Source organism: Pelodiscus sinensis, chromosome 14 (assembly GCF_052426305.1).
Source record: "Pelodiscus sinensis isolate ZL-2025 chromosome 14, ASM5242630v1, whole genome shotgun sequence".
NCBI lineage: Eukaryota > Metazoa > Chordata > Testudines > Trionychidae > Pelodiscus > Pelodiscus sinensis.
In genome coordinates, this window is record NC_143065.1 from 38,903,027 (window position 1) to 38,923,628 (window position 20,602).

Sequence of the window (20,602 nt, forward strand, 5' to 3'; positions counted from 1 at the left end):
ACCACAGTACACAGGCATCTGCTCCTCCCCCTTTAAAAGACTGGCATTTTTGAAATTGCATTTCCTGTCGTCTTGGCATGGAGAGCTCATATTGCATATGCCCAGCTGAGTGTGGCAGCTCCACAAAGCATTGTTTTCCGTGGTGCCCCTACCTCCAAGCCCACAGCCCGGTGGATGATTCACAGGGCTGGAGGCAGCAAATAGTGGATCTAACCCCAAGGACAAAATCATGAAAATGGTTGAGTTGGAGGACAAAATGGAGCACAGGGCAGGGTTGTCCAGTGACCTGGCGAGTTGGCAGCTCTTTTCTACTCTGGAGGGGTCTAACGAGTCCCAGCAGTCTGTTGCAAGCATGCATGATGCAGAAGAAGAGAAGAGCCCTGGTAAGTGATCTTTTTGACTTGATGTTGCACAGTTATGAGGTAGAACTGTCCTTGCACTGAATGCATTCTAGAAGTGGGCGAAGGGATAGCTGTGTACAAGACTAGCTGTGTTAGTGTGCTCCACATTCCCTTGTGCAGCGGAACAGTGTGTAAATGCACATTGAGATTTCATGGGAATCCTCTAGAGAGATCTCTAGGAAACTTTCCTGGAAATATTTGCCAATTCTGTGCCAAAGGTTCTTTGGCAGAGCTGCTTTGTTTCTTCCCCTGTTATAGGAAACTTTCCTGCACTGCTCACCAATCACTCACGCAGGAAAGACAGAATCTGAAGCCATATGCATGCAGGAGATGCACCCTTGCATCCTTGCTCACCCTCAGGAGTGAAATATCAACTTCAGTTACCCCAGTCTGTGGAAAATGGTGGCAGAATTAACAATATTGTCCCTAGTTGCCTGCACTGATCATCTTTAAAAAACAGCTAGACTCTTTGCACCATCTTGAGTGTCCAACCTCCACTCAGCCCAAAGTAACCATGTTTAGAGCGTTCACCAAGATGTGTGCTTTCCAAGGGACAGCGCAAAAGCGATTTTTATGTTAAAGGTGTTTTACTGTAATGATTCAGTGCTGTGTATGAACTAACAATCATGCTTCTGTGTGTTGTTTCTTGTGTTTCTGCAGATTTGCTGTCAGGGGAACTCCCTACACTATTGCAAAGTGTCTCTGCCAGATAAGGCAAAGCAAGGAGTGCATGTTCCGGAAGGTGCTCCAATCCTCAGAGGACAGCAAAAGAGAATGCAGGGAGTGGAGGGAGACCCTGAAGGAAAATTTTAAAATAGAAAGGCAGGGCATAAAGGAGGGTGGGGAGCACATTGTAAAGGACCAGGAATGGCTCTTAAAAGTGATGGAGGAACAAACAGATATTGAAGTTCCTGATCACACTGCAGGAAGAACATGTGTGCTCATCCTCCCCTCATTGCCGCCAATGCGCAATTGCTTTCCGTGCCCTCCCCAAATTCTTCCCACACATTCCTTGTAACGTCTCAGAACATCTCTGTACCTCATTCACTCCACCCCTTGGACAGCTTCCAAAATGCTAAGACTTAAAATGCTAAGACTTAAACACAGCTAGGAGAGCCTACGCTGCTTTGTGTTGTCCTCTTCCCCCGCACACCAAGCTTTTCATGTGTTGTGAATTGGTATTTAATAAAAATGACCTCTCTGAAAGACCAGAATCTTTATTTGTCTCTTACCCATGGTGGTTGCTGCTAGTCATAATACATACGGTCAGTTTAATGATTTAACTGCCTACAGGTCCCAGTCAGGAATCATCACAATTTTCATGCAAGGTGCCAAGTTGACAAAGTGTGGCAGAGTGCTGTATTATTAGTGCTCACTAGCAAAATGTTGCTTTAAAGCCTCCCTGATTTGAATAGTCCCCTTGGTGTGCCCCTCTAATAGCCCTTGTATCTGGCTGCTCAGATTCAGCAACCAGGTGATTCACCTTCATGCTCCATCCCAGAGAAAACTTTTTACCCTTAGACTCAAATATTATGGAGTAAGCAAAATGTTTTCCTCATTTACATCTAGTCTGCCATAAAGGCATCATCAGTGTACTTTTAATCTGCCAAACCCACATTCCAAGGTCATTCTGCACCTCCTCGGCCTATTGTTGAAGGCTGTTCAGGTTATATCCTTGAGGCTCTTTTATGTGCAAGGCTTTGAGCTAAGGGAATAAGGGGTACACTCAGTCTGCCGGGATCACGATGGGAATTTCAGTATCTCTCACTGGAATCTTCTGGTCTGGAAAGAAAGTCCCTGCTTGGAGCTTTTTGTATGGCCAATATTCTTGAAGATGTGTGTGTTGTGCTCCTTCCCAGCCGCCATGCATTGATGTCAGTGACACATCCCTGATGATCCACAAGTACCTGCAACATTATAGAGGAGTCTCCTTTTCTGTCGATGTACTCTGTCACAAGGTGGTCTGGAGCCAAAATGGGATTGTGTGCCATTTGTTGCTCCTCTGCACTTAGGGAATCCCATTGCTGCAAAGTCATCCACTGTTTCACGCACATTGCCAAGAGTCAGACCTTTGTAACAGAATGTGATGAATGACCCTTCACACTTGCATCAATGCAGCTCCAATGGTCGACTTCCTGATCCAAAGTGATTCATGAGCAAGTAGCAGGCTGGAGTTGCCAACTTCCACTCAGCAATAGCCATGAGCTTCTCCACTGAGAGTATCTTTCATTTTGTTGTCCTTACAGTGCTGGGGCACTCCTCACACAGTGCCAAGAAGCTGGCTTTCTGTAGCCACTGCTTATCATCCCAGGTTTACGTAACAATGTGATCCAACCAGACCGTGCTTGTTTCTTGAGCCTAAAAGTGATGGTCTACCATATTCAGCTGTTGCATGAATTCCAAAATTAATCTGGTATTGTTTCTTTCTTTGGCACACAGCAGATCAGGCAACTTGAATTCTTGTTCATATTGTGGGCTCATAATCTACTGCTTGATCATATGATACGGTCATAACAGTAACCACAACTGTAGAGAGCAGTGCAAGAGATAGAGATTGCAGGTACATGATAAATGGGCTGTTGAAAAATGCTGCAAAATGCAGTCAGAAGCCCCATGGAATGCTGGGAAGGAAAATTGTGTCATGGGATATTGTGCCAGCACCCATGATATGGTACAATCCTGTCTGCCGTCCCACAACTACTAGCTGCCAAAGGTGGCAAATAGCATAGTGGAAGAACTACCCACAGTGAGTGCACTACTTTCTGCATCGATGCTAGAGCACCAACAGTGTGCCTAGACTACAGGGTTTTGTCGACAAAAGTGGACTTTTGTTGACAAAACTATACTTGCGTCTACACTGTCGCTGAGTTCTGTCGACACAACGTCGACAGAACTCAACAGTTTTGTCAACGGCTGTAAACCTCATTCTATGAGGAATAACGCCTTTTGTCGACAGATTCTGTCGACAGAAGGCATTATTGCATTTACACTGTCCTTTGCGTCTACACTGTCATGTAGACAAAGCAACTGGATGTAGTCTAGACGCTCTTTATCGACAAGCAGTGTAATTATACCGGTTTTTAATTGTCAGCTTAACCTGCTCAGACAAAACTTTATGTACACAAGGCCTCAGCCTCCCATTTGGAAAGAAGCGATTCCAAACGTGAGATGAAAATGCCTTCAGTAAAGTGACTAACTCCAGTCTAAAGGATTTTATCACCTCCATTTTGTAGCCCCGTTGCCTGGTGTACATAGCTGTACTATTAGCATTGTATTGTTTACTTTATAACCCACAATTGCAGTAGTGTCAAATGCAATTTTATTAAAAACATTTCCTTTTTCGCGACAAGACCCTTATTTACATGTTTGCGACCTAGGAAATCTTGAAGAAACTGGAAAATATTTCATTTAAACTGTTCAGATTGATTTCTTCTGAGTACATTTGTTTACTTGTTTGAATAATTTTGTGAAAAATAACACAAATAGTTCTATTTAGTGCAATCCAGGCCTTTTTCTTTCTTTGATACGGCAAATGCCACCTTTCACCCCTAGCTATTAGGAAGATGACAAATGCTTGCTGTAAGGTTGGCTGATTACAGATTATTTTGAGATAGCAGTATAAGCATTTACATGTGTGTCTGTTGCCCAGTCTATTCAAAGTAATTGAAAACAAATTTTAAGATGTTTCCACTCACACAGTCTGCTGCTTTTATGATGATTTAATTGTTTAGGGTGGCTTTTTCTTTTTTTCTTTGTGTAGGAAATATTTGAAGTTAAAACATTTTATGCACTGTATCTGGAGACGCACACAAACTTCAGGAGTCAAAGCATCCTATATCATTTATTTTGAGATGCTGCTGGCTATGTTAAATGTTTTGGGGGTAGATGTTCCAAACTGTTCAGAGTCCAGCAGTTCCATTTATAGATAATGACCCTAAATGGGAACTCAGTTCTTCAGAAAAATCTAGCCATTAATGCTTTGGCTGCCGTGATAGTGGTGGTGAATGGAGACTTATCTCCCAGGTTCTAGCTCACTCCACTGGGACATACGTATATTTTGAATGTGTTAGAAACTAAAAGCTTGGCTGGAGGCGGGGCGGGAGGGGCGATTATTAAACTTTGCCACATGCTCCTTGAATTGGTTAAACCTTACCCTTTGAATTCATTTTCAGTGCTGGTCATAGCAAAACATTTGTTATAAGGATAAATGGTTGAACTACTTGTACACGGGTAGAAAGGGATCAGAAAAGGTCATAATTGAGATTTTTTGCTGCATAATTACTTGAAAACCATTTTAGGCTCCAGTTCGCCAAATGCTTAAACATATATAAGCTCACATAAGTATTTATAAGCTCACATAAGTATTTATAATGAAATCAAGGGAACTAATGTACGTAAAGCTTTTTTTTTTTTATGGACGTGCTTAAGTATTTTGGGGATTGGGCCCTTGGTTTTGTGAAGAATTATTCATTTTCTCAGTGGTTAAAAATAAACAATTACTAAGAAGAATTCCCCCCCACACACATACCCCAACAATGGTTTTAAACTATAAATAAACTTGTAAAGCACATCTTAAATGTGATTATATTGCTTAAATATGTTCTTTTTGTCTTTCATTTCAGGACAGCCCAGAAATTTGCAAGATCTATGCCGAATTAAAATCCGCCAGTGTATAGGCCTTCAAAACCTAAAACTGCTTGATGAACTACCCATTGCCAAGGTTATCAAAGACTATTTAAAACACAAGTTTGATGATATCTGATATCCACGAAGAAAAGAACACTGAGCAAGATTAGTTTTATTTCAGATACTTAGAGGCTTGTTGCCTTGCACAAAGTATATCCTATGCAAATTCTGATTTTTCTGTAAGTCAGAAGGCAGGTATACACTTCTTGGGTTTTTTATATCACATAATAGAAGGTCTTAATTTTTTGGTTTCTTGGTCCAAGTTTACAAGGTCCAAGCTTTCTATACAATATTACATTTTAGAATGTTGGGGTTTTTTTTTTCTAAATGAGGAGTGCAGACTTGAAATGGAACATAGCATATTCAAAAGAAGTGATTGGTTGTGATTGGCATGCATAATCTGGTAAGCCAATTGAGCGCTTGTTAAACAAGATGAGGTTTGGCAACTGAGGCACCAGTCCTGTGAAGGGACCCATGTGGGCAGACCTTTATGTCCACATGATCTCTTTGATTTATGGGACTTTGTGTAGGTGTAAACCTCTGCCCATGTGTATCATTTTGAGAATTGTAACCATGGTTCCTGAGACATAGTGTACAAATGCCATATGGAAGCTTTTTAAAAATGCAGCCACCCTGTTCAATTTTAAAATGTATAAGTTGGCTCTTTTTATAATGTTCTTTTCTTAATTACTGTAGTTTGGATGTCCATAAATCCAGGATCTCTGCTTTCCTGATATTCTCTGTCAGTGGGCTATTATTTGTAACTATATTTTTAACAGTGACAGTACACTGCACAGAGTCATATGGTCTCTCTTTTTTACATTAAGTTAAGGGGAAACAAGTTGAGATTTTGAAGCCGATGGATTCTGTTTCTCATACAGTGCCTCCCGTGCAATAATATTTCTGATGTATTTTGTCCATGATTGTGTGACTTTTGCACCCTTTTGTACTTAGCCTCAATGCATTATTTGTGATGACAGGAACTGGTGCTTTATTGTAGCATTGATGCAGCAATGCTATAATGATGTCTCAGTTGCTGTTGCAATCCCTGAACTTGTTGAATGTATAATTTGGCTATTTAATTTCCCTTTGAGATGAAATTTTGCATATAGGTGGTTAGCTTGGATCTCTCTCTGAATGGCTATTATTTAGCTAAGTTATTTTTATTTTAAAGGGGTTACAAGTTTTTTGTTGTGCTCAACTTTTGTTTTTGATTTGCTTGAAGTTGACTAGGATGTAGTCTCTATTAATACGTGCACATAACCCCCATTAATTTGAATGTTGTATGTGCACTGACAAGAAAATAGTCCCCTTAGCATTAGAAGCTAAAATTTTGCAAACACTAAGTGGGTTCTTCTTAACCTGAAACTGGCAAGTGATTTCATTAGTCAAAAGTTGCTTTCGTGTTTTCGTCATAAGCATTAAGGAGACCTGATAAAGAGCCTGTTCCTAATTGTCAGTGGAAATAGGCTTCAGCCCCAAACAGACTTGGGTCAAAACTTGCAACCATTTCACTGTTTTTTATTTCTAAGGGATTATGGAGTCAGTATAAAGTTCTTGTCAATGTTTTCTACTCCTGCTTTGCCATGGTAGTGGCGCAAAAAATCCTTTTTTAATATGAGCAGCTCTTTCATACTAGTGATATCAGTGAAAGCTGGGAGGTCAGGGAAACCATATTGACTCTTTATTTTCACTGTCCCTGTCAAAAGCTTACATAATTAAAAAAACATAAAACAGTGGAAGCAAGGGAAGCAAGTACATTTTGATTAACCCTGCTAGTTCATCCCTAATTCCTTGAAGCCAGGGATTGTAGTTTCCTCAAGCAGGAATCTTATTGCTAATGATGGATGCACAGGAACCAAGGCAGCAAGGATTATCTCACCCTTTTGTGCCTAGCCTTGCACAGGTTTCCAAACAATGAGTGATTTTTAGAGAGTCAGCGGCTCAGAGAAGGGGTAATGGGGTGTGGAGCCTTTCATCTCTGATTCATCAGTTCCAATCCAGCCTGCTTCATCAGTGACCAAAAGATAACAGCAGCCTGTAGAAGCAAGTTTGTATACATCCAAACCACACACCAATCACCACAGCTATTGCTTAGACCCTTATTGGCAGCTTCAGCTAAGGGGCCAGAGAATAACTGGGGAAAACAACTTTCTATATAGTGCTTCCTACAGGTCATAGCTGAAGCATGTCAGTGGTATTATAGTGTGGAGAGAGAGAGAGAGCGTGTGCGCTGTTCAGTAGTATCTTTTAATTAATACTCAAAACACCGTAGGGGCTGATCTCTTCTGTAAATCCTGCAGTACCTAGGCATAATGAGGCACATTAAGGATGGGATTGCAGCTTTTTTAACTCTGAATCTTCAGTTTTGTTACATAGAAACAATCTCCACATTCTTTGTTTTAAATATTTACTATTGTTAATCTGCTTTCCTGAGAAACTTGTTTGGTTTTAAATCATTTTCTTTCCCATCAGTGAAAGTGCATTTTTACAGGAATCTTCTCTGAAATAATTTAGACTGCATTTTAGTCTGAATCCATAATAAGATAAATTATTTGTTCTGTCTTGCTGCTGTGACTTCAGAAAATTATGAAAGACCTTGCTGGTAACAAAAATGCTATTTAATGAAGAAGTGTGTCATTCCATTATTTATTGATTGAGGTTTGGTATTGTAATAACTGACATTTAAAGGAAACACTTTCACATTTTAGGCTAATGCAAAACCTTTCTTTAAAAAAATTGCAGAACCCTCATCCCCTTTAGTAAGATTAAATTGTCAAAGGACCTGATCCAAACCCCACTGAGAAAAGACTTCCACTGGACTTTAGATCAGGCCTCTTAGAGCTGTCCCTCAGCAAAGCACTTATGGTCTTACTGATAAGCACGTGCTTGAGTAGTCCTGTTGATCTCAGTGGGATTATGTATGTATAAACTGTAGCAGCACATGCTTAAGCTAGTAAAGTACAGGGTTTATTCATCATTCAAGCATAACTAGAGTTGAATGTTGTAGATCTATTCTGTTGTCACTCTCTTAACTGAGTATGATGCACAAATAGTTAGAAAACACAAATAGATTTGGTTTTTCCATAATCTTTTGGAATAGAAAGTGGAAAGATGGGTACATAATAGAAATGTATCACACATCCTACTTCTATTCCTTTAATATACATTGGTGGTCATTTTACTGAATCTTAAAAGATAATAAAATTGGCAAATACACCAAAGAAACAGACAAGTAAAAGGTTCTGATCATTAATAAACTGCAAACCTCATCCTTTAAAAACAAAGCAGAAAGATGTTTGTAAATAAGTGTTTATAATTGTACAGCAGAGTAAGAGTGGTTTTTTAGATTATTTAATTACCATATTTCTAAACTATTTACTACATTATAGACAGTACTTGTTAGTTTGAAAAGCTTTTTGAGTGTGTTGGTTTTTTAATTCATTATCAGTCATGCTTGGAACAACTCTGGCTTGGGATAGCGTGGAGAATTTTTTTTTCTGGCAATAACAAGAGAACACATCTGGACAGAGAGGACTAACATGATTAATTTCTCATACAGACACCCTGAAGCAAAAGAGAACAGAGTTTGTTTACCAGAGTGGACCATGTGGAAATTTTAAATCTTAACTTCTTAATAAAGTTGATCCAAAGCCCACAATGTCACTGGGACGAGCAATTTACAATTTGCCCACAAATTTAGCTTCCATGCACCTTTTTCTGTTATCAATATCATGATGTATTTTGTTCTTCCTTTGTAATGTAAGTTCTGCTTTGGGTCAGTTTGAATTTTTAAAATATTTAAATCTGGTTAAAATCTTTTGGATTTGTTCTATTTATTTCCAATTGAATGTTTTAATAATATAACATCACTTTGCAACTTTCCCTCTATGTTTATCCTCCCTGAAAACTTTTAAAGCAGTACTGACAAGGAACAGCTTAATGATGTGTAAACTTAGCTGTTGAGGCTGAGTTCTGTGTTGAGATATGACCAAGTAGAAGTCATGTCTTACAAATGGGTCTCTCAATGTGCAGTGTCATTGTTTTTAATACTGAAAATTTGAGTAAGAAAGGCTACTTCTAAACATATCATTCAGGTGGGAACTGAGAACAAAGAGCAAGCTTGGGTCCACAAGGAGCCTTTGAAAAGTACAAGTTATGACTTTCTTAGGGGTATTCAGAGGGTAGAGAGGGGTGAAACTGGATTAGTTCCCTAATCATTGTTCAGGTAGCCATTACAAAAACTATACATTATTAAAAGCTGGTGGTGAAAGGGATATTTCCCTATTAATGGATTGCATACCCTTGAGGAGCAAAGTACAAAAACTGATTCTGGATGTGCAGATTCTGTGCCATACATCACTACACACCGCTTAATGATGTTCCTAACAGAGTGGACAGATTTGGAAGACGAGTGAATTTTCTAACTGCTTTGTTGTCATTGATGTTCCTGTTTATGTATCCTATTTCCTGCATCTGTTCTTTTGTCAACTGAAAAACAATTAATGATACATGCAGTTGTTTACATCAGTGATGGGTTTGCAAGCTGTTAACAAATAAGATTATGCATAGATAACAAAGTCCAGTGTCCTCCATATACCTGCATTACTAAGAGTTGTGCTTTGTGGTAAAGTATATTTGTTTTTCACAATGCCAGAAAATGATTTTTGCAAACAGTGAAAGCAAAAATTGAATTGTTGCCAAATGCAGAATAGCCAGCAGTGATGGGAGCTAGGAACCTCTTGAGTTCTTTTCTGGCTTTTCCACTGATTCTCTATGAAGCCTTGGCCAAGACCCTTCACCACTCTCCCCTCTGTTTCTCATTGTGACACTAACATCTCTGTGAGGGGTTTGGAGCTGTATTTTTGAAACCACAAAATGTTATACGTGTGCTGAAATTTTCTTTGCTACTGTCAGGGGCAAGTGTGAATTTTTTTCTGTTCTACTTCTTGTTGACTTCAATTTTAATATAACAGTTTGGTTTATTAGTTTAATCTCATGAAAGCAAGAAAAGCTGGAACTGTACATTAGTTCACTATTACATTACTCACAAGGCTAAAGATTTCCTCAGTCACTGGATTCTCTAGGGAGCCACACCAAACGTGGGCAGTCATGTATAATGGGAACCTAGAGCTGCACTAGCTTGGGCAATCTTCACAGCCCCAGGGAAGAGATCTGTATGTCACCTTCTTTCTGCTTACTTGTTGCAGCTCCACAGAGTTTGAGTGCTTAGTTTGGGCTCACAGGGAAGACTGGGAGACTGCTGCGGAGTACGTTGATCTCCCTCTGCATGAGAGGGGTGTGACCAAGGTTCCCTCTAAGCTGCACAGTTTCTTAATAAGCCCTGTGCAAGGGCTCAGGGCTGCCACGTACTGAGCTGCCTCAGCCAGGGGAGAAACCCCTCTGTCCCAGCCACAGCAGCTTTTGGGTGTACAGCTCTGGGCTAATGGAGGCTCCCTTAGGTCAGGATCCTAAGCTGCAGCCCCTAAGCACCCTGTGTTGTGTGCCAGTCTTTCCTGGTGGGTGGGGCAGGCATGGAGGCTGCTCTGTGTGTGCTGCTGCTCTTTTGAGCCCCAGCTGAAGCCACATCGCCTCATGCTCTGGGAAGCTCTGTCCCTGTGGCTTCCATTGGCTAGGAATTGCAGCCAGTGGGAGCAGCAGGGGGCGGTGCCTGAAGGTAAGTGTGAAGCAGCACGGAGCCACCTGTTTTCTCACGCATGCGCGCGCGGGCTCACACACACACACACACACACACACACACACACACACACACACACACACACACACACACACACACACACACATGAGCTGTCCCCAATAAGCACCCAGACACAATCCCTCTCAACCATCCTAGCTCACTCCTAGACCCCACCCCAAATCTGAGCCCCTTTTGCATCCTAACTCCTGCCCCAATCACACCTCTTTCCCCCCACCCAACCTTGAGCCTGCTCCTACACTCCAAACCCTTTGACCTTAACCTGGATCCTCCTACACCTCAAACACCTCATCCTTAGTCCCACCCGAAAATCTGCACCCCCCAGCCAGAGCCCTCATCTCCCCAACCCTGAACCCTCTCCCACACTCCAAAACCTTCAGCCCCATCCGCTGCCACAGACCATCCATGTGCTGAATAAATGTTGTTACATGCACCAGTGTAGAGGTAATATGTTGCACATCTCCATATTGGTGCATATAACAAAATTAATTCCACACATGGACATAAAAAATTAGAGGGAAAACTGGGTGTGACCCATGTGCAGATGATCGTCTTCGTATATGGATATGGAAGTACAATCAAATTCCTCTTAACTTGCCTATTGTTACTAGGTGGTGGCACCTGAATTGTCCTGTGTGATAACTGTTTGAGAACAGGCTCTACTGGAATATGCACCCCTTACAGAATTGCCTTGATTCTGTGGTTTTATAGCAAGGTACACTCAAGGGTATAATTTTGTCATTTCTTAAACAATTGCATACAAAATAAGAAATGAAACCAGAACTGGCTGCAAAATAGAAACTGAATAACTAAAAACTAGATTTATATTTTTTACCAGCCACCTATAGCAAAAGCTTGTAATCATGCTGCTCCACTTATAACATCTATTAATATAGGATACCGAATGCACATTCCTAAAATATATAGTAAGGTAAGAGTAGTGTCTGTGAGACTCCATTTGTTCAAGAACCCCTCTTAAATGGTAAGAGTTAGGACCACCAAATTTGGAATGCAGCTTCCTCTTCTAACTTAAAGCAAGGTCAGGGTTTGGTTGTGCCAGGATAATGGAATATTTCTGGAATTTGATTGTTTCTCGGGAAAGGGAGGAATCTGGCAGGAGGGAGTTATACTGTAGAATGACCACAGAGGGCAGTAAGGAGCCAGCGATGGGAACTGGGACAGCTGTAACACAATTGGGCTGGCAGGGATGTAGAAAGGGACAGCTTTCTGTGTGTGTGTGTGTGTGTGTGTGTGTGTGTGTGTGTGTTCATACAAGTCCTTGGGGGTGGGAGAAACAGGATTTCTGCTTTCCCTAAAAATAGGAAGATAGATAACCAGTAGGTTTAATTCAGTTTCTCAATGTTAACAGGAAAGATTTGAAATGTTGCTTTGAATGAATTTTTTTCACAGACAATGGGAGCACCCATTGGTTTCTCTCGCAGTATGTCTACTCCCACTTCATTAGGGCTCATCCACCTTTACATCCACTAATGTGATACATGCCATTAAATGCCAGCAATGCCCCTCTGATATATATATATATATATAGGCTAAACTAGACAGTCTGCACCAAAAATAAATGGACATCAATTGGACATCAAGAAATGTAACACCACAACACTGTAAATCACTTTAATCTCCTTGGACATTCAGTAATGGTTTTAAAAATAGCCATCCTTCTCCCAAAAAAACCCCAAACCCCTCTTCAAAATCCAATTACAAAAGGAAACAGCTGAAATGCAATTCATTTGCAAATTCAACACAAATTAGGACTGAATAATGATTTAAATTGGTTATCCCACTACAAAGGCAATTTCCCCTCACTTGGTATTCACATCTCACCATCAACTGCTGAGAGGGAGCCACTTCCATCCTGAGTTAATTAGTCTCATTAAGGCTGTGTCTAGACTACATCCCTTTTTGTCGAAAAAGGGATATAAATTAGACACTTCAAAATTGCAAATGAAGCCGGGATTTAAATTTCTCATGCCTCATTTGCATAATGGCAGCTGCGTTTTTTTCTGAAAAGGGGCTTTTCAAAGGAAAAAGTCTGTTTAGATGGGGATCTTTCGAAAATAAAACACTTTTTGAATGATCCTGTATTCCTCAAAAAATGAGGTTTACAGGATCTTTCGAGAAAGGGATCTTTCAAAAATAAAATCCTGTCTAAACAGCTGTTTTTCTTTCAAAAAGCCCCTTTTTGGGGAAAAAAAACCAACCTGCGGCTGCCATTATGCAAATGAAGCACGGGAAATTTAAATCCCGGCTTCATTTGCAATTTTGAAGTGTCTAATTTACATCTTTTTTTCAAGAAAAGGGATGTAGTCTAGATAGAGCCTAACACTGGTCCTAAATTTGATAAGTGTAAGAAGTAAGTATGTGTCCCTGTCTCTGTAATTTCCATTCCAATTGATCTGACAAAGTGGGTTTTACCCACAAACGCTTATGCCTGATCAATCTCTAAGGTGCCACAGGACTCCTGTTGTTTCATTAGAGAAGTGTATCCTGAGTAGATCTGTTGAAATAAGTAGTCTCTTCTTTAAAAAGGGAGGGAGTAGGGATTTTAGGCCATTATTCCTTCAAGGAAAACCTATGCAGCAGGGGTAGCTAACGGAGAAACTCTTTGCTTATAATCATATGTGTCACTGCTCTTGGGGTATTAGCAGCTTCTCCATTGGTCTCTGAGCTTGCACTCAACTTGTATATCTGTCTTCTGCATTCATGCAGCCAACCCTCTACTTAATGCTTAATTAAAAAAAAAACCCTTCAAAATAGAAAATCTAATATGGGTTTGGTTATAGCGTAGGTAGGGCTGCCACCCTTCTAACAACGGACTCAAAGCCTCAAAAATAAGGCAATTAAAATGTAACAGGACCTTCAGGCCTGCCTATTTATGCCTTTCCCCTGTGGAGTTATTGTTTTCAGGCCCTCCTGTGGGGGAAATCCTATCTCAGTAGCTGCCTTTTTACATTCACCCACCTCCTGGGGAAGCCATTGGGAGCTGCCATACAGGCCTGTGGTGGCCTATGTTCCCTCACCCTAGGTAGGAGAGCTCAGTCTCCTACAGCTTGTCTGATAAACAAAGGCTGGTGAAGCTCTCAGCCCTTTTGTACTTGGAGCTTTCTTGTTCTGGGGTTCCCCATGTGCCTTTGCTCCCCTCGACTTTGGCCGTCCCAGGACCAGTCTTTTTTCATATGTCTTCAGGGACTACCTGGGTGGCGCCTATTGGAAGGCTGACAGACTGCCCGGCCCTAGGGCAAGGTGTGCTGGTGGGGGAAGATGCTTTTTGCTCCCAGATGGGGTGGGCTGCGGGCAACCAGCCCTCAATTCCATCCAAAGTGGACTGCACTGGTCCCTTCCCCCTCCGCCAGCCCTGAGAACCACCCAGAACGTTCCACTCCAGCAACGATGCCCTGCAGCGAGGGCAGCCGGGAACCTATTGAATTACGTACTCAGAAGGAGCAGATGACTGAGGGTGGAAAGAACGGGCAGGTGGCGGAGTGAGTGGTGTCCGAGAAGTATGGGCCTCATGACGGCGGGTGGAAAGACAGGGTGCCGTGAAAGGAGGACTGAATAAATGCGGATTGACAGGTGGAATGAATTTGTGGCATGGTGGAAGGAGGAGGAATGGGCAAGGGGTCTGAATTCATAACCATGTCAGTACATTCAACTGTTATTGACTGCAGATGATGGCAAGTTTGATTCATACCCTCCCCTTCTCCACTTCCAGGCACACACTTTACCACGACCACGACCACAACCACCACACGTTATATCGACCATATACTGCAAGTTTACCTCTGTCCCTCCCTCCATGCCTCCTGTCCTAGGGTTAGCCTCTCCTCCCACCTTTACCCAACTATTCCTTCTGTTCCTATGCAGTTAAGTGACTGTAGTTTGGTAAAGAAGTAGGGGAGGGGGAGAAGATTGAGGGTGGTTGTTATTGAGTTATTGTTGTGGTGTGTGGTCTGTGGCATATGGTAGTTGCGGTAATGGTAAGGTGTGTGTTTTGTGGGTGAAGAGGAAGACGTGTGCTATTTTCACTTTTGTGATTTTTCTGGCTTTGGGCCAGGTTTGGGGGGGCGTGTTAGAGAGAGGGTAGGAAGCTGATTGTGTATCCATTGTGTACAAAGCAGAAAAGTTGCTATTCAGGATATAACATGATTCCATTTTTTTTTTTTTAGGTGTTAGTGCTTTTAGATACACTGATTATTTCTCTTTGTTTTGTTCAAAGACTTGCGCTGCTTCCTCACTGGAGACCAAACTTCCTGTGCGCATCTTTACAGAGTTAATGCCATGTTTCAACTCCGTGGGACTCCAGAAAGCTGATATTTCAACATGTTTAACAAACATGGACATCAGCACAACCAGCTTATTGGTCAAACTGGAGGAAGGTAAAGCAAAATATCGCAACAGTTACAAGACTACGCTACTCCCCTATTTATTGGTTCAAACTGAATATACCTGAACCTCTTTAATCCAGCAACCCTGGGAAATAGGATATGCTGGATCAAAGATTTTGCCAGGCTATGGAGGGCACTATGGGGTCTGGGCATAAGGGGGTGGGGCACTTACCTGCCACTGCACTCCCCACTGCTCCCAGACACCACCCATGGCTGCTATGGGAGTGGTGGGGAAAAGCCTCAGGGGAAGTGGCTTTGTGTGCTGCCAGTCCCCCAACTGGGGTGGAGGGGAAGCGGCAGCACATGGAACCACCACCTCCCCTGGTTAGGGACACACAGAGTACAGAGATTTAAGTGTATTTTGATGCAGCTTCTAATAGTTTTTTATTGATGTCAGTGAAATCCACGGCAGTGCGTTTACAGGGCCTAGCGAAAGTCATCACTTAACATTAGAAAAAACTTTGTGGGCTACTCCAAACTCGCCTTTCTGTGAAAGATCAGAGATGCCAGAAGCTTTCTGTTTTATCTGACAAGTGGATTCAGAGGTTTCTCTCAGGCTTGGGTGGCTTCTTTTCCCCTTTGTTGCTAGGTGAGGGATAATATATGGATATTTTTTTTCCTAAAGCAGTTTTGCATGAATGTGTTGGAAACAATCACTCTCAAGCAAAGGAAAAATGTGAACCACCCTTGTGGAACACTGTCTACACTACAGACCTTCCTGTGCTGCTGTAGGGCCTCCCATCTAGCTGCTCTATGCCTATAGGAGAGAACTCTCCTAGCCGTCTAATTAAACCACCCTCAAAGAGCAGTGGCAGCTAGGTCAGCAGGGGTGGCCAACCCGCGGCTCTCGAGCCGCACGTGGCTCTTTGTTCAAAGAAATGTGGCTCTTGCTAGTTCGCAGCTGCGCACCTGGACTGCTCACGGCTGCTCTGCAAGCACGCTCCTACGCCTGGAGGGAGAAGCATGTGGCTGAGGTTCTGGTGAGACCCAGGCATTGAGTTAGAGGGGTGGTGGGCCTCGATCTGGGGGAGGGGAGGAGAATTGGATTAGAGGAGGAAATGGGGGTGTCTGGCTTTGGGGGAGGGGAGGAGTGGCTGCATTGGGTTAGAGTGGGTGGTTGGGGGTGCCTGGCTCTAGGGGAGGGGTGGGTGCATTGGGTTAGAGTAGGGAGGCTGGGAGTGCCTGGCTTTGGGGAAGGGCATTGGGTTAGGGCGGGGTGGGGAGCTATCTAGATAGATATATAAAAATAAATATATAATACGTGGCTCTCTTAACTCTATCCACAGCTATTTTGGCTCTTAGTCTCTAGTTGGTTGGCCACCCCGCGTTGGAGAGTATCTCCCACCAACGTAGAGCTGTCCACACCGATGCTTTTGTCTGTAAAACTTACGTCAGTCAGTGTGGGGGGGGGGGTTTCCACACCATTGACCAACAAAAGTTTTCCTGACAAAAGTGCTCGTGTAGATATAGTCTAAGGCCAGGTCTACACTGAAAGGGAAGTTGAATCAAGATACGCAGCTCCAGCTACATTAATTACATTGCTGGAGTCGGCTTATCTTGATTCAAGTTTCCCCGACATTCCCACAGCAGGAGGCTGATGTGAGCAAACACTCTCATCAGCTTCCCTTACTCCTTGGAGGAGCAAGAATACTGGCCGCTGCCGGAGTGCCCTCTGAGTTTGATTTAGTGAGTCTTAACTAGACCTGCTAAATTGAGCTCTGGAAGATCAATCGCAGCAGCATCAATCTTCCGCTGTGTGAAGACACGGCCTTAGTCAGATCCCTTTTTTGTTGAAGCCAAGTGATATTTTAAATATTGACTTTTAATGCTGTGAGAGTCAGACCCTTTATCTTTAATGGTCATTTTTTCTGCTGACCTGGTGTCCAGTTTTGCACTCCTTATTCAATACTCTATTCAATCTTAGTTGTGTGGGGAGTTCTTTAAGCTACACGGCAATCATTCTCACTTTTAATATGTAGTTGAACTTAACTGTTTGAACAATGACACATGTATGACTTGAATTCTAAAATCTACCCTGTTCAGTATACTTCTCTGTTCTTAATTGTGACTCGGTATCTTATCTTTTGAAAAACAGACTGGAATCCTTAGCTTATCAACAGGTCTGCTTACATGTAATAGCAATGCTGCTACTTTATTCTGAATCACTGCATTTGTTGGCAATAACTTAATAACTTTGTTCTATCCTCTTGCAAGTGTATTTTACAAAATTCTGTACTCACCTGCTGCATGTATTTTGGGTTTTGCTTTCAAATTTCCCTACTGCCTCCAGAAGTGATTACAATATATTGTGTTCTCATTGGATTGTGTGGCTTTTACTTGTATTGGTCATGTAGAATGACTGTGCTCCTAGAACGGGGAATCGTTTGTCATCATTCTGAGCTGCCTCTGCATCATATTAGTCTTCTTTGTACTAAGACACACCACAAAGGCTTTTTGCTTGCTTGCAGCTGGGGTCAGAACCAGACTGTTTCCTCATTGACAGGTAGGGAGACGTCCTTCTGAAAATGCTGCTTGTGTTGATTAGCCTCTGTAGCTGAGGCCGTTTGTGTCAGGTGCTCCTATTACAAAAGGAATATTTTCCAGGTACATATATTTTAGTAAAGCCTTGTCTACATGATGAATATTTCCAAGTTCACAATTTATTTATTTTGTGTTAGCTGGAACATATGCTATTTGCTGTAAAGTAGTCTGAGATTAGAACCCACCCCCCCATTTTTTAATTCGGCTATATATTTACCACTATGTCCAGTCAATAAGACCTTTTGTTCTCTGCTGAAATGTTGTCCTGCATATATACGTATCTGCTATGGCCAGGTTCTCAAAGGTATTTAGGCATCTTACTCTCCCCTCTGGACCTCTGAGTTTTGATAATAATCATCAAACTTCTGGGAATTGACAAAAGATATCCGTGCAAGTTATAAGCGAAGGGCAGACATTGACTATGACAGCAATAGCCCATTACCCATCTCAGTTTTGTGACCAATATGATGCACTAATGTAAAAGCAGGAAACGGAAAATAATGCAGGGCTATTCCCTTGATGAGTGTGCTTGTCTGTCTAGAAGTGTACTTCAGTATAGATTGTAATGTAGCATTTGCTCTTAAAGCAGCTAGAACCAGCCAATGGGAGTATAGAGCTGGTGCTCAGAGGGAGGGCAGTGCATTGAGCCCTATGACCCCCTGGCTAGGGGCTGGACCGCTGTTGCCCGCTTCTGAAGTGCAGTGCGGCCCCTAGTGCCAGAACAAGCAGGAAGCTGCCTTAACAACCCTCGCTAGTCACCCAATCACCCAGTGCCCGGTATTCCACGACCCAGTACTGGGTTGCAACCCCTATTTTGAAATCCACTGCCCTATAATGCAGGAGAGAGGTTCAGTACAGTTCTGCTGCCAAAATGATGCTTTGATATCATAGCTTTGACTTCTGCTCTTCTGGAAGCTTAATGGCCATAAAAATCACTTTGTGCAAGAGCAGTGACTGTAACAAATAAGTTGAACTAAACCATCACTTTTTGTTCACTTTTACTGATTTCACTGCTCTGCCTTATGACAGAGGTTAATACAAAGAACGAGATGCCGATGACTTGCTTTAAACTCCTTGTCTGATTAAACTGAATACTTTGAAGACGACTTGTGTGGCTTGACACCCTTGCATTTCAGTGTTTGGTTTAGGTAGTCATTGAAGGCAAAACTGGAGATATTCAAACCAGATCTGTTCTTGGTGGTTAAACCATTTTTTCTTATCTTTCCAATATATCATTATTATGATTTTCTGCTTTTTAAATATTCCTGTTCCCATGTAACCCTGAGAACCTTTCCTTGTCAAGAAAACATTGAAAAGCTCTTGGGACTTACTCCACTTTTACATTTCTAGTCCTATTGACCTACACTATTACCTCTGATGCCATGTACATCTTCCTTTGTGCCTCTTGAAAAGGTTTATTTCTTGTCAGATACTTTTGTTACCTTTTCTTAAAAGAATCTATTTGACTGTCATCCATGTAAAAACAATTAAAATTGGGGCATATGTTGGGTAGCTGTGTTTTCATGATTTTCTGTGTCTATCAGTGCTCTTACTTACACTTACGGCAATAAAGTAGCCTTGTTTAGTAAAGACTTAGCTGATTAGTAACGCCAAAGAAAAGATCCTTAACTGTCTTCCTAGATCATCTGTCATGACACCTGACTTGCTGCTCATAATCTCCAGAAATTACACATCCTGTAGATATGTTCCTACTCATACCCCTCTTCTGGACAAATAACCCTCTGACGCTAATTGTACCACACTTTTCATTCTGCTTGTCACATTTTTTAGTAAGCAGATATTAGGATGAAACCTCTTTGTTTGCCAGAGTATGAATGACAACAGATCTTAACCTTCTGATTCAGCTACCGGGAATTATTATTAGTGTTGAATAACTAATAAGATGAGGCATAGTATGGTTTCTTGTTTGGAAATCATCCTTTCCTCAGTTTTCTAATAGATTTTCTTTTTTCTTCATTTTTATTTTGAAGGTTTCTTGGGCTCTAAGGCTATAACAAAGGGAATAAGGTTTTTTTTTTCAGTTTTCATCTGTTGAACCCTGAAAATATTGTACCCTTTTGTCGGACCCAGTATAGCCATTCTTCTGTTTGGCTGTGTCTAGACTAGCCAGTTTTTCCGGAAAATCAGCCGCTTTTCCGGAAAAACTTGCCAGCTGTCTACATTGGCTGCTTGAATTTCTGCAAAAGCACTGACTTCCTACTGTAAGAAATCAGTGCTTCTTGCGGAAATACTATGCTGCTCCCGTTTGGGCAAAAGTCCCTTTTGCGCAAAACTTTTGTACAAAAGGGCCAGTGTAGACAGCTGAGATTTGTTTTGCGCAAAAAAGCCCCAATCGCGAAAATGGCGATTGGGGCTTTTTTGCACAAATGCGTGTCTAGATTAGCCACGGACGCTTTTTCGCAAAAAGTGCTTTTGTGGAAAAGCGTCCATGCCAATCTAGCCGCTCTTTTCCGCAAATGCTTTTAACGGAAAACTTTTCCGTTAAAAGCATTTGTGGAAAATCATGCCTGTCTAGACGTAGCCTTTGTGTATTGGAGGTTTGCATGTGCACAAGTCCTGGGCTTAGCTGCAATCCCATACACCCACCCCAAAAAAGGTACCTACCTGTGAAGATCAACACAGAGAAAAGGTATTTCCAGCTCTTTTGCTCCAACCGTACAAGCCAGTAATCTTACAGTGGTATTAGTCATGATTACACATTACAGTGGTGTAGTGTTTCAACAAATCAAGCCTTAATTGTTTTGTTATTACTTAACTAATGCTGAGGCGTGGTGAAGAGCAGACTGAAACCCCATCTCGCCTTGAATGAATGACTCAGTTCTAAAGACAACAGT

The 20,602-nt window shown here is 41.9% G+C and overlaps 1 protein-coding gene and 1 long non-coding RNA gene across 9 annotated transcripts in view; both read left to right on the plus strand.

The window, feature by feature from the left end:
* ASB7 (ankyrin repeat and SOCS box containing 7) overlaps positions 1-9,857 on the plus strand; it is a 50,593-nt gene extending 40,736 nt beyond the window's left edge. For all 8 annotated transcript variants that reach the window (XM_089782081.1, XM_075896949.2, XM_075896944.2 and 5 more), the window contains one exon: positions 5,024-9,857. In XM_089782081.1, coding sequence (XP_089638207.1) covers positions 5,024-5,163 — 140 coding nt within the window. In that variant the 3' untranslated portion in view covers positions 5,164-9,857. The remainder of the gene's footprint in view (positions 1-5,023) is intronic.
* Positions 9,858-13,018: 3,161 nt separating this feature from the next.
* Positions 13,019-20,602, plus strand: part of LOC112546827 (uncharacterized) — a 104,132-nt gene continuing 96,548 nt past the window's right edge. Inside the window, exon 1 of the long non-coding RNA XR_012895705.2 lies at positions 13,019-15,197. This is a non-coding gene — a long non-coding RNA (uncharacterized LOC112546827). The remainder of the gene's footprint in view (positions 15,198-20,602) is intronic.